Source organism: Pygocentrus nattereri, chromosome 8, assembly GCF_015220715.1.
Source record: "Pygocentrus nattereri isolate fPygNat1 chromosome 8, fPygNat1.pri, whole genome shotgun sequence".
In the NCBI taxonomy this organism is placed as follows: Eukaryota; Metazoa; Chordata; class Actinopteri; order Characiformes; family Serrasalmidae; genus Pygocentrus; species Pygocentrus nattereri.
The window spans coordinates 35,859,173-35,873,613 of NC_051218.1; the positions used below are offsets into that span (position 1 = coordinate 35,859,173).

The 14,441-nt window shown below is 36.2% G+C and overlaps 1 protein-coding gene across 1 annotated transcript in view; it reads right to left on the reverse strand.

Annotated features, from left to right (window-relative positions):
* Positions 1-7,749: 7,749 nt before the first annotated feature.
* LOC119263830 overlaps positions 7,750-14,441 on the reverse strand; it is a 41,557-nt gene continuing 34,865 nt past the window's right edge. Inside the window, exons 4-7 of the mRNA XM_037540366.1 lie at positions 11,517-11,838; positions 8,869-8,976; positions 7,985-8,028; positions 7,750-7,893 (exon numbers count right to left, since the gene is read on the reverse strand). Of these exons, the coding sequence (XP_037396263.1) occupies positions 7,750-7,893; positions 7,985-8,028; positions 8,869-8,976; positions 11,517-11,838 (618 nt within the window). The remainder of the gene's footprint in view (positions 7,894-7,984; positions 8,029-8,868; positions 8,977-11,516; positions 11,839-14,441) is intronic.

A 14,441-nucleotide genomic window follows, 5' to 3' on the forward strand; every position in this document is an offset into this window, starting at 1 on the left:
TATTGAGTACAAGAACTTCAAAAGAAGAAAATGTAGGTCCTGCTTTCTGGTTCACGCCTAAAGCTTTAGCATGGATGGTTGCTATACCTCCACCCCGACCGCTTAAACGATGGCTGTGTGCATAGCTGTAGCCTGCGGGATTGGCTTCATTTAGACTAAGGTACTCATCGGGTCTAATCCACGTTTCTGTGAGGCACAGTGCATCAAAACCATGATCTGTAATAATTTCATTTACAATAATGGCTTTAGATGCCAGGGATCTAATATTAAGCAGGCCTAGTTTTAGGCCAAAGGTGCGGTCGTTGTAAACTGGTGTAACTGGTCTGATATGAATGAGGTTACTAAGGCAAACGTTTCGAGGCTTTTTGATGTGTTGTTTTATTCGGGGAACAGACACAGTCTCAATTGTATTTATACAATAAGCATTTGTAGAAGTGCTAGCAATCGGCTTATTTCTAGCAGTAACACTAGCATGGTGAGCAGTAACATTTCTATTTCTATTTTTGCCGCTACTTACGTGGCCGCTTTGAAGTCAGCGGATGGCCCTCTCGATGTTCCGTGAGAGGACGACGGACCCCAGAGGACTAGGGTGAAGCCCATCCCTCCGGTAGAGCGCTGGCTGCTCCCAAAACGAGGACCAGTTGTCCACGTAGCCCAACCCGTTGCAGGCGCACCAGCCGCGGAGCCAGGACTGCAGCGCGAAGAGCCTGCTGAACCGCTCGGATCCCCGCCGGTAGGTGGGAAGAGGGCCGGAGATGACGATAATAAATAAACCAACATATGACATCATTTGTGAGCTGATCTTGGAAGAACTGACTTGCCTACACAAATGCCCCCCACTGTCAGTGGTTCTCAGAAAGGCTTTAGCTGCTGAGGTGAAAGAACCTTCTCCAGACTACTGCCAGATCCTTTACTGAGGCAGGAAGTGAAGATCACAGCATATCCCTCGATATCACTGATACATCACAGCACAGAAACTACCCAAGGCACAAAGTTAGAAGGACACATATCCTGAAGACAAAGGCCTTCAATTCAGTTCATCACACTGCTCAAGAACTTCTTTAGGACAATGATTGCAACATTATTGGCAAAGAGACTGAACTTCATTTCAGTTAGCAGCAAATAGCTTCCTAATTAAATTACAGTTAGAAAAAAGTATTTTCTGATTAAGTCCACACAGTGTGCCACATTTCGGGAGAACGGGAGAGGACGAGATTAGGCCTTGGATGGAATTCCTCAAGGTAATGCAAGGTTTCAAATAAAATCTCGAAATGCTCAAAGTTTTCTCGTTAATGTGTATCATGACTATTAGTAAATGGTAAAAGCACATTTTCTGTCATAGATTTGTAACATTGCCTGCATCACGACTCTTTTTATTTTATTTTAAAGCAGTGCAAGAAAAAAAGGGTAAGAATTACATTCTCCTCCAATTTTAGAGAATCTTGAAGTTGTTCACATTTTCTACTTCCTACTTATTAATGATCAGGGTCACTGGGGCCTCACCTGCACTGGGGTCACACTGTATTTTGATGGTCATCTGTATATGATCTACAGATGATGAGGTTTAGAGACATCATGTCCATCTGTTAGCTCGTCTGTTTGTTGTGTGTTTTTAAGGAATTACCCAAAAGTCGTCTCCTCTGTGGAGCAGCACTGAAGGAAATCCTAATGCTATCAAACATTTAGTATATTTCTGTTATCTTGGAAATAAATGGTTCCTTCCATTTTTTCATTAATAAAATCATTGTAAACACATATATCTAAAAAATCACCACAGTAATATCAAAAGAAGATTTATGAAAAACTTTAATTTCTTTAATGTGACATTTTCCATTGACAGTTTTATATTTACATGGGGCACATGGAGTAGTGGGAGAGGTGGGAGGAGCCAACCGTGACATTTAAGAACATGACAGTACATTTACATAAACATCACTGAATTCCAGATAGTTACACAAAATTAGCTTATGATATAAAGGTATAGCAACAAGAAATACATGTTTATTTAACATTTGAAAGTTATTTGTGATGTTTTCAGCTCAGTGTTATATGCTATAAGAAAAAAAGATAGATGGAAAGAAAAAGAAAGTGTCTAGACAACATTGCCCATGTTTATGAATACTTTGAAATGAAGCAATATTGTGTTTCTGGATTGGTTTGAAGTCAGAAACAGGGAAAAATCTCACTCGGGTGAAAGTGTTCTCCTTCAGCAGTCGGCTCTTGTCAGGTGCAAAACTGAACTCTTCTGCAACGGAGTCCTATTTAAAAAAAATAAACAAATAAATATACACACAAGTTAGAATGTTTGCCTCAAAGCTCCAGATTACAACTGATGAAGGGAAAAAAAAATTGTTAAAAAATTGTTTACATTTGATTTTCATGAAACCATTAAGACACATTCATCACAAACACAAGTTACATTGTTTACACAGAGCTTTAATAATCTCCAGCTTCTGTAATCTAATAGAAAAGCAAAGCCAGTAGAACAGGATGCTCTGAAGCAGCTTCACATGAGCCTAAGCTCACCATGCCCAGAGCCAAGTATCTAATATAGGGGTCTAAAGCCCCCCAGCATTGAACTGTATAGTAATGGAACTCCATCTAACACTTTTAGTTGTACTAATCCAGAACTAATCATGCAGCATCAGTACCTGACCTCACTAATGCTCATGTGAGGCCTTTCAGGCATTTTAGTGTGTCTGACCTCAGTAGAAACTAAATATGTAAATATAGGACATATGGGGGTCAACTGAGGATGTGTATCATATGCTCAAACATGGAACTTGACAGCAGGGCCTGAATAGCTGCGCTGATCTGAACTGGTGATAAAACCATGCCGTCTTCTGGAGGTGTGAACGTTTCAGCCTCTTTATTTCTTTATCTTATGTTTAGTGTGTGGTTGTGGATGCAGTCCAGGGTGTAAATTTAGACAGGGGAAGGTGTGGGTGTTTCTTATAATTCATTAAAAACATGTTAAAATCTACAAGACAGATTAATCCCACTCACTGTTTGTTATTCAGAATTATAACTGAAGTAAACACAACCTCTTTCAAGCTATTTGACAAGGGTTGGTTGGTAGTCTAGTGGTCGTAGAGCTGAGTCAGTAACTGGAATGTCCAAAACTGTTGAAGTTAGTAAATTGATGCCATTCTGGTCACCTCAATAAGGCTTTTACAAAGACTCACTACTATTTACATGTTTGTTATTTGTTCCTCAGTATGAACAGAATTGTAGACTCAAGAGCAAAATGATGCAAACTATTCAGAATTTTAAGACATTAGAAGTGCAAATGGTAAAACTTTACTGTAGAGTGCTGACAATAAGGCTACATGACACCTACATAAGGTTGTCATTACAACTGACATAAACCTACATAATTCTTTATAAATGCTTATTACAACAAGCATCATCCGTCATAAAGGCTACTTTAGCTGACTTTGATCAAAATTGGTAAATGCAACTGTTATAGTGAATGACGCTTATTTGAACAAGCATTTATAAACAGTTACGTAGGGTTATGTCAGTTGGAATGACAATCTTATGTAGGTGCAATCACAACAGGAATAAACTTTAAACTAATAAATTATTATTCTGAATAAACAAACAAACAAACAATCAAACAAACAAACAAACAAATAAATAAATAAATAAATAAATAAATGTATCATTTTAGTCTGTAAAAGTTTAAGCTCTACTAAAACTTCATGTAAAAAACATGTTAGACATAAACATATTTACAACCAGCAATGTAAAACATCTCCATTTTTGACGTTTTTATTTCACTGCACTGCAGAGTGACCGACTCTCCTGGAGAAACTGGCCCCCGTATTGGAGTTTGGAGCACTGATATGTCTGACTATCCTAGAAAACACAATAAAGACAGTGTAAGAAATTGCATTCAATAGAAATGCTCATTAACAATATATTAACATGTAATAACAGCATAACAATGCAATAACTGCATGAAGAGGGAAGTCTTAAATATTTATCCATCCATCCATTTTCTAAGCCACTTCTCTCTCAGGGTCACCGGGGGATGCTGGAGTCTATCCCAGCGGTCCCTAAATATTTATAAAATATTTAAATTAGTTTTAATAGTAACACTACATTGTAGGCTCTCCTCAGATAAAAGATGTTAAGTATTTACGAAACATTGATAGAGAAAAGAAATTTACATCTTAAAAACATTGAAATATTTATTTATATGGCATATTTCAAACACAAGGGCATCTCAATGTTCAGTATATTCTGCTGAAGGCAGATCAATGAAGCAGAAAACAAATCAGTTTTCTTACCTGTGACCACTAAGAATGTAGCAGTAGAGAAGTCCAGCGTTTTCTTTCCAGTCTCTCCACAGAAGTACATTCCTTCATCTTCTTTAGTTCAATACTGAGAGAAATGCCACTCGCTATTCTGTTGAGTTTAAATCTCGATTTGTCGAGTTGATCTGAAATCACAGCCGGTTTGTCTTCTAACTTTGATCCCACTTCCAGTGGCGCATGCTCCAGTCTTTGTTTGTACCACATCCTAACATCTTTATTTGAGTCGTCTACAAATGTGCAGGTGAGACTGACCGCTTCACCAGCCTCAGCTGAGATGACCAATGGCTCTGAGTTTCTCACTGCTTGAGTAGAATCTGTAAAACGTTCATTCTAGATGAATATTAAACATTTTAATCATTTTTCAAGCATCATTAAAAATACTTACAAATATTTTTGGAATTTTTTGGAAATGTGATGAACTTACAAATCTTGTAGAAATATAAAATAATAAGTCCAATCCTGTGTAGAGACATCATCTACAAACATGTGAAATCGCAAAGGAAATAACTGACTGAAGCACTGGACTGTATTCGCTGTCTAGTTTCATTAGATAAACATCATTGGCTGGAAGAAGTCACATGGTTCTCTGTCAGTGCCATTAATAACTTTGATTGGACACCAGGAGTCACCTGATCTCTTTTAGAACCAATCTCTCTATTTGATTATGATTATGATCGGTAGTTTTGGGCATCAAATCACTTCCTTATATGCCTGCGTTTCAGAGTATATCACTATATTAGGCAATGAAAAGACTAAGTATTTGCTTTTATGCCATTCTTCCATATACATCTTTTAGAAATAAACATATATATATATATAGATGTATATGTGTGTGTGTGTTATATGGTTGATTTAAACATGGAGGGCAGCCTGGAAAAGTAGAAATATCTCTTGATTTCAATCCTCACTGAATTGTTCATTTATCATTTTTTATTATTATTTAGTTTTTGTGGTCACATATTCATGTGCAGTATTCATGTGTGGGCTTATACATTATTGTAGTTTTCATACTCAAATGGTGAAATTTCAGGCTTTTCTTTTACCACCATAGTATGTGTGTGTGTGTGTGTGTGTGTGTGTGTGTGTGTGTGTGTGTTTTAATTACATTAAAATACTTTTTTAATTAGTTTTTTGTTTGTTTTTACATCATAATAATAGGTACATAAAAATATACAAACTCTTTTGGGGGTGTTTGCATTTTTTTATTATACTGTAGATGTGAAATGTCATTCATAGTAGAATAAATATGATGCCGGGCATGAAACTTGGTCAAGTTTTAAGTAAAATGAAAGTAGCAACACATTCATATTTATATAGAAGTTTTTTTTATTGAGTTGCAAAACCTATGAGCATTTTTCACAAAAAGATTAGTGAATCATTATTAGTAAAATAAAAAAAAGACAGACACCTTATTAAAGAAGCTGAGAAGCAGACACAGTTCATATTTTGCCTCAGTCTAATAGAAAGTGAACATTCTAAAGCTTTACAGTGTGAAAAAGTAATGATACATTTTCTGTGTAACTTTAAAAGGCAATAGATTCACTGTGTGTTTATGATTAGTTTATCTTTTCATCTTTCATTTCAACTCAGTATCTCACAGCTTTTAGAACAAGTTTCAGTTCACCAGGTGGCTGAAGGGTGAAACTTTCATTTAAAAAATAACTAAAAATAAATAAAGTAAAAAGTTTAAAAAAGAAACTATTATCACAGCCGCACTTCAATGAATGATGCACCATAGCAGGCACCATCAGTCTGACCTCATCTGAAAAAGCTCATTCACCGTTCCAGACCTTTAAACTTCTTTGGTCCCTAAAATAACAACACAGTTCCATGAAGACTTCACTTCACCTTATCAGTCACCATCAGTGTGAACTCCTGCATCTGTTTAGCAGGTGTGAAAGATTATAATCACCCAGCCCTCTCACAATCAAACATCTACACACACACACACACACACACACACACACACACACACACACACACACACACACACACAATAAAACATATATACTAAGTTAAAAACCATATAAACAACAGAATAAAGGTTTAAATGAGCTTCTCAATTTAGAGGCTCTGCTCTCATCACAGATTATTTTCAGATAACACTTCAGATTCTTTGTAGGTACCTTTAACTTGCACACCCTAAACCCAACCTGACTGCAGGAGGAAACCTGAGAACCTGAAGGAAACCCACACAGATACGGGGAGAACATGCAAACTCCACACAGAGAGGGCCCCGGTCACCCAGCTGGGGAATCAAACCCAGGCCGTCCTCGCTGTGAGGCAACAGCGCTACTCACTGCGCCACTCTTCTGATAATGTTTCATAGTGAAAAGACCAACAGAATTGCTTAGAAATAACATGGAATAAAAAGTCTTCAGGGGGCTAAAATGGACTTTTAATGTAAGGTGAGACCTATTTTTAATACAGCAAATAATGTTGTGACCTGAGAAATGAAATATATTCTCATATATTTATCGGCTTGCTAAAAAGTGCAGCTGTGCTAGATCATGTTCATTTTATTAAAACAGGTGCAACAACAATAAAACACTGCATTAAAGAAATTAACAGGTTGAAACTGTCATAGAGGTTCAGATGTTCTTTCTATTGTGCTTAATAACTTGACTCTACAGTTTGTGAAACGTCTGTGATGAGAATTAACAGTAAATTATTATGTTACATTATGTCACATTAGAAATGTCATTTTATATTAATATTTCATAAAATTTAATGGACGTATTGAGTGTGCCTTCGCAAATGGCAATTATCAGGTATATTATCATGGGTTCTTTATGGAGTATCCAAACCATGTCAGAAAATGTGTCAAAAGCTAAAAAAACTAACAAACAAAAAAACACACAATACAGAAAACCATTTCTTGTATCTGATATCTGCATCTATTTTGAGACGGATAACACTCAGTGTACTGTGTAAACAGCACTGTTGCTCTGGAAGTGTAATTGTTGTGTTTAATAACTGATCAGTGATGGATAAAAACAAATGATGAGAAAATTCCCATTAAAATCTGAAATAAATTTTCTGTCAAACCTTTAGGCTGCCTTCAAAAATACAACACCGTCGTATGAAAGCTGCACATTGTCAGACACCATCGGCATTAACTGAAAGATTATAGTGACCACACTCACTCTAAAAACGTCCTCACACACTCCTTTAGAGAAATGAAACTTCATACTGAACGGCACATTTTTCACCCAGTTTCAAGCAAAGTAGGGACTTTAACAAAGTACAGCACTTCACTGAAGATCCTGGCAAATATTAACAAAAACAACAAACACCCTCACAGTCCAAAATCAAGAGAAACCATAACAAACATCACTAAACTAACCTGGAGATCATGTGCAGCTCTGAATATCCCAGTAAAATAAAAAACATCCCCAAACTTCACTACTGCTCACTACAAAGAGATCTAGCGATGAGACCGATGAGCTTTAGCATTAGAGCTTCTCACTTGAGAGTAAACAATGTCTTCAGGCTGTTCTCTCTTCACTCGTCCAGGTTTGGCTTTGTTCTCTTTGAAATGGATGGGAGCGTAATTCAGACTCTCAGCAGTCTGTGAGGAAGAACACAGAAGGTTAAGTAAGTTCTGTGTGGGTTAAACAGTATCAGCATCTTCTGAAAGTGGTACAGATCACAGGTGTTACCTGACTGGTTGTGTTCTCTGCTGATGAACCTTGTTCTTTTCTCCCTGTGGTGGTAAAACAATATACAGGATCATGTTTGGATCAGGCAATTTTTTTTTCCAAGCCAACATTTTTTACCATTTTTACCACATTTTCATTAACAGGTGATTGGAGTTGATGCCTAAAACAAAATGAATAGTGTATAAAGTGTTTCTACATTAAATAAAGGATATTCATTCAGTCACATTCAAGTTCCACAGTAAATAAAAGTTCTTGCTTAAGACGTTTAAAAGACAAATCAGCTGATCTCCTGATCCGTTACAGCTCGTTCAGATCACTTTACTCAGCTGAGGCAAACTCACTGTCTAGGATCTCTTACAAGTCAGTTAGTGGAGGGTATTTTTCTTATGTTTCTCAGAAACTCTGCAAGATCATTTTATATGAGGAATGAAAGCTTCAAGATCCAAATGAAAAAAAAAAATGTTTAGGATCATATATACTCAATTTGTTCTGTCATCTGTGTATGTGTGTGTATGTGTGTGTGTTTGCATGTGTGTGTGTGTGTGTGTGTGTGCGTGCGTGTGTGTTTATGTTTTTGTTTGTGTGTGTGTGCATGTGTGTGTGTGTGTGTGTGTGTGTGTGTGTGTGTGTGTGTGTGTGTGTGTGTGTGCAAGAGGAAAAAATGTTTGCAGTAATGTTTTCATCTTTGAAATATTTTACATACAATTTGGGTTAATTTAAATACATGCTGACTACAATAAAAGTGGCACCATAAGCGCATTTCTTTATAAACACAAACTTTCTGTAACACTTTATCCAATAGCATTTGGTCTTAAACAGTGAAACAGTTTCTCTGACCTTTCTGTGATTAATGTAAAGAAAAGAGTATAAACTCCTCCACTCACCACTGCAGCGGTCACTGTTTCTCCTTTTACAGATTATAAAGGCTTGAGCAGAGATCAAAACCACACACACTCCCAAAGCTGCTCCCAGAAAGATTATAACAGGCTCCTCTGAGAGAGAGAGATAAACAAACAAACAAACAAACAAACAAACAAACAAACAAACAAACACTGGATATTTGTGTGATAAAAAGTTCAAGCCAAAAGACTTGTTTTATTTTAATTAAATTACTTGACTATATGCAATTATTATATTCAATATAAAAATTCTATTATATTCATACATTGTAATTCTATAATAATAGTAATATGTGTTGATCTCTTTGTAATTAATAAAACACCCAACCAAATTCATATAATTTTTAGTCACCACACCACTGACCACCACCTTAAACACCCTGAACCAAAAAACTTTTGATTTAATTAAACATAGTTTGTACTTTTATATGCCTGAATATGTTTTGATATGTAGGGTTACTCAGCGCCACATTAGCATAGAAGGTAAAATATGAATAAAGGAATAATGTACGTCTTAGCGATGCTCTAATAAAGTACAGATCTCTGCAAAAGGCGTCAAAGGTATTTGTAATTTTATGTGAACAGTAAGTGCTTTGTTGGTAAGAATGCTGCATTAAATCAGAATTATAAAAACTGTAAACAATAATACATTAAAAAGTAACCAGTATTTCATGTTTTCTAAGACGTTTATATGTGAGCTCATTAGAAGAACACAGGTTTTGTTAGGGATTCCATCTCGACGTTCCCAGCCATCACACAGATGTGTCCTAATCCACCACAGCGCTCCCAATTTAATGTAATAAATTATGGATTAGGTATTGCATGACAACGACAAATAATACAGAGCAGAGTTCTGGAAATGTCAAAATACAAACACCAACATACACAAAGTCTCTACTTACTGTATTAATGTTATTCATGTCTGCTGTAATATTTCTGAATTTTACAGCAAATGAACCCTTACTGCCCAGAAAAAAAAAAAAAAAACCTTTTAGTAAACTTTCATTTTAGGAACTTTTTTAAGGCTTCTTAACAATTAATTATTAGCAACCGATTAATAATATGTAGTAAATAAAAACAGATTTCCAGAATAATAATAATAATAATAATAATAATAATAATAATAATAATAATAACAAGAATAATTAGCTGTTGACAAATGAGTAAAATATACTTTAATTATGATCTTTCAGTGACAAGCACACCTGAAATATCATGATCTTTCTTAATCAAGGCCATTGGTTATTATAATTATATTCCACTGTGTTTCAGGTCTTGCTAATTAGTAATCAATATTTAAATCATTTAAATGTATTTTATCATTTTTATAAAGATTTTATACAGTTATTATTATTTATGTATTATTAAACTTTCACATTGAAAGCTGATAAATGCCTTATTAAGGGAATTTGTCTGTTAAATTCTCTTAAATAAATAATTTCCTTTTTTAATTTTCAAATACAATCATCTACCAATCACTGTAAAAGTAAACATTATTGATGTCACCATTTACACCATTTAGAATTCAGATACATTTTATGTGTTTGTTATTTAATTAAGACGTCACAAAGACATTATGCTTATAACTGAAACATTATAATCAATTACCATTTAAATCCATAGTCAACAAACAGTTAATGACTAGGTAACTTCATTCTGAGTGGTACTTCGTAGATGATTGATAAACTCTTAACAGAGAATCAGTAACACATCAACAACGTATCAGTGAAGTAGCAGTAGTGAAGCATCTGAATACACTGAAGTAAATATCTTGTAGATGTTTTGTTGATACATTATTTACATTAAGTAGATGTGTTGTTAATATGTTACTTCCATTATGCAAAACCTAACCTTACCCAACCTTACCAAAACCTAACCCTCACCTTCACTCTGGCCCTAATTGGAACCCTGACCTTATCCTCAACCCAAAACCTAATCCTAACCCTTACCGAAGCCCTTAATCCTAACTCTTACCCTTAACTCAATCCAAAACCTAATCCTAACCCTCACTCTGGGCCTAATCCGAACCTTAACCTTCACCAAAACCAGTCCAGTCAGTCCAGTTAAGCTCCAATTAAGTCTATAACAGCTTGTGGAGGATGTTGAGATGGTCTGTATTGGACCTGTCAGGTTAAACATCTACAGATATGAATTTGGACTCTCCAAATGAAGGGAAAACTGAATTCAGCAGATTATCAACAGATTTTATTCACACGGTTAATTAAATCTGTTGATAATCTGCAGAATGTGCTCATCACTAATATCTTGAGGTGTTACTAAGTAAATGTTGAGTGTTTGCTTCATCTAAAGAGGAGCACTCAAAATAAAGTATTACCAATAATTACTTCACAGACCACTTTGTGTGCTATGGATGCATTTAAACAACAGTTCTAAGGCACTAAAGCATTTTTAAATACTTCTCAATAGTTAATTTTTCAATAAGTAGTAGACCCTAAAGTGTTGCCAATTGTTATTGCTTTAAACACAAATTTCTCAGGGTCCTAAAAATTGTTAAATTATGCCAAACACAATTTAATGTATTCAGTCATTATAGCTGCAGAAAACTGTCAGATATTTTATGTCACACAAATGATCAATGACCAATAACTTTAAACATCTTAAATATTGCTTACGCAGTTCTACTGATGCTTCATTCCCAACAATGATCTTCCCACAAGCCGCCACAGCGCAGTAGTAAGTTCCAGTGTGGTGCTGGTCGAGGATGTTCTTAGAGAACTCATACAGAGAGCAGCTTGTAGAAGAGCTGATCTCACACTGACGGCTGCTGCTGTTCTGATGAGTGTAAATGATTTCAGGAAAGGATTGTCCTGCAGCAGCTCTGAACCAGAGCACTCGGAGTTCTGCTGCTCTGATCTCAGAGAGGACCATGCACTGCAGAGTGACCGACTCTCCTGGAGAAACTGACCCCCGTACTGGAGTTTGGAGCACTGATATGTTTAACTGAGGACGCCCTGGTGAATGTAATAAAAGTGTTTAAAGCTGCACTTTATACTGATTAAACATGGCATTGTGTTCATCATTCCCAGTGTGAGACTTAAATCAAAGTTTTTATTATTCTAGGCACAAACATATTCTAAATACAATCTAATGTGATTCTAATATTATAAAAATAAATAGTGAAAAGTTGTGTGTTTATATAATAAAAGCAGTAATATGATTACCTGTCACAGCCACGACTATGATATTAGAAAATGTGAATGTTTTTCCATCAGTTTTCCCACAGAAGTACATTCCTTCATCATCTTCAGAAGTTTCTTTAATAGTCAGAGAAAAATCTTCATTTACACTGAATTTTGAACCATTTTTAATGACTGGAGGTTTCTGGTCTAACTTTGATACCACTTCGTTAGGTTTCTGCCACAGTTTTTGTTTGTACCAAACCTTAACGTGAGTATCAGACTTTTCAACTTTGCAAGACAGAGTAACATTTTCTCCAGTGTTAACTGAGATAAACTGCTCATTAAGCTGCACAGCTTCAACAAGACCTACAAAATGACATGAAATCAATTATGAGCAATAAGAAAAACAGTGGTTGACATTTTAGTAACAGAATTTACAAAAGAATCTAATCACAATTTAACATCTCACAATTTTATAAAGAGCTCATAACTTACATATTATGTAGAGAGATATACTGAGAATCCACAGTGGAGCCATCATCATCATCATCGTCATCATCATAAGATGCTTTGCTTATTTGAAGTAACTTGGAAAGGAACCTTCTTACCAAATCATCAAACTGCACTAGCATAGTGAGCTCAAGAGATGAATCTTATTTGCCGGTGAATGTCACATGTCAACCAACCCTCCCACCCACCAGATGTGCTTCTGGCTTCCTTGTTTACAATGATTCAAGTCTCATTGTAAGAAACAGTGCACTCCATAATCATTAACACCCTTGGTTAAAATGTGTAAAAGGTTCTTGAAAAGGTATATTTGTGAGTAATTAGCTTCATCAAAGTGAACAAAAATCAAACCACAATCATTATTTTTATTATTGGCAGCCAAGCATTTTGTAATTTGAGCAGCTTCCCTTTGCCAACATGACAACAATTCCTGGTTTGGTGACTATTCTTAACCAAACAGCTTTACATTAAGGGGTTTAGGTCAGAGAACAAACATGGTCATGTCACAAGTTTGATTCTGTGGTCACTGAAACATTTTTATGTGGCTTTGTCCACATCAGAAAGCAGACAGGAGGTGGCTCATTTCTGGACCAATGCTGAATATGATCATCCAACCCACAAATGAACTTATTAACCAGTGCCGGGTTTTTGCTGTCCCAGCAGTACCATATGTTTTCCAGAAGTGTCCACATCTGCTTGCTCTCTGATATATATTGCATATGTTTCCTGCTGGAAGATCTAACACTGACCAACGTTTTTGCAGATGCAGCCAGATTTATATTTAAAATCATCTGAACAATGTGCATACTAACAACTTCCTCCTTTGGAAGAAAAACAAAACATCACAGATCCTCCACCATCCTCAACAGTGAGGATGAAGCTCTTTTGTAGGCTTCATCTCCTTTTTTTGCTCTAATCCCACTTTATGTATATGTTGGCAAAAGCTTGACTTTTTTCTCTTATCTGACCATAAAACCCAATTTCAGGAAACGTTTCAGTAGAGTCTACGGAACTCTAGGTGCTTATGTTTGTGGTTTGATGATAAATAAAAAGATTTCTCCTGAAACATCTTCCAAATACTTTGCTGACATGGAGATCACCTCTTGTAGTTTTGGAGACATGGGCCCAATGCTATTTCACCCCTTGCCCCTACCACTTCTGTTTTGCACATTCTTTCTTGAAAGCACATGATGCCTTAAATGTAACTGAAACCCAGCAGCAAGTTTGCCGCACTTTTCTCTTCTCTGCCATTACTGAAGACGGGCCGGGTCACGTACAGAGCACTGCTAGTAGCCCGTTAATGAAGCACGGTGAGGGTTGTTTCATTTCATAGGACAGTATTTCAACCTTGTATCTTAGTTCCAAGTGGTTAGTTGTGAGACTTGAAAACAACGGATAGGGATAAAAAGAAGAAAAGCGATTGGGCCTTAGTGACCCCAAAATAGTACCATCTTCTGCAAAGGTGAAAACACGAACCCTGGAGAGATTTTTTGCCGTGCTAAACATTGTCCTCAACATCTCTGGCAATTAACAGCCGTTTCACCTCATATTTATACCCCAGTTAAACAAGACATTTCCATATCCAAATGAAACTGTCATGGCATAGCTTGGATGGGGGGTGGGGTGGTGGAGGTTGCTACACACAAATGCAGAGACTTTTGAACAGTAAGGAATATTTATGTGTGAATATTGGTGTGACTGGTTTTCATGATCAACCCTGGGTAAGATTTGAACTGGGGATATACTGATGTGCAAATTACCACTGGTCTGCAGTGGTAATGTGCACATCAGTATATCCCCAGTTCAAATCTGCAGGGGCCCAGTCTGAGGGCTGGAGAGCAGCTTAGAGCTAGAATTGTGGGAAAAAACATGCGAAAATTCTAACCAAAAGAGCGTGAGAGCATCGAGCTC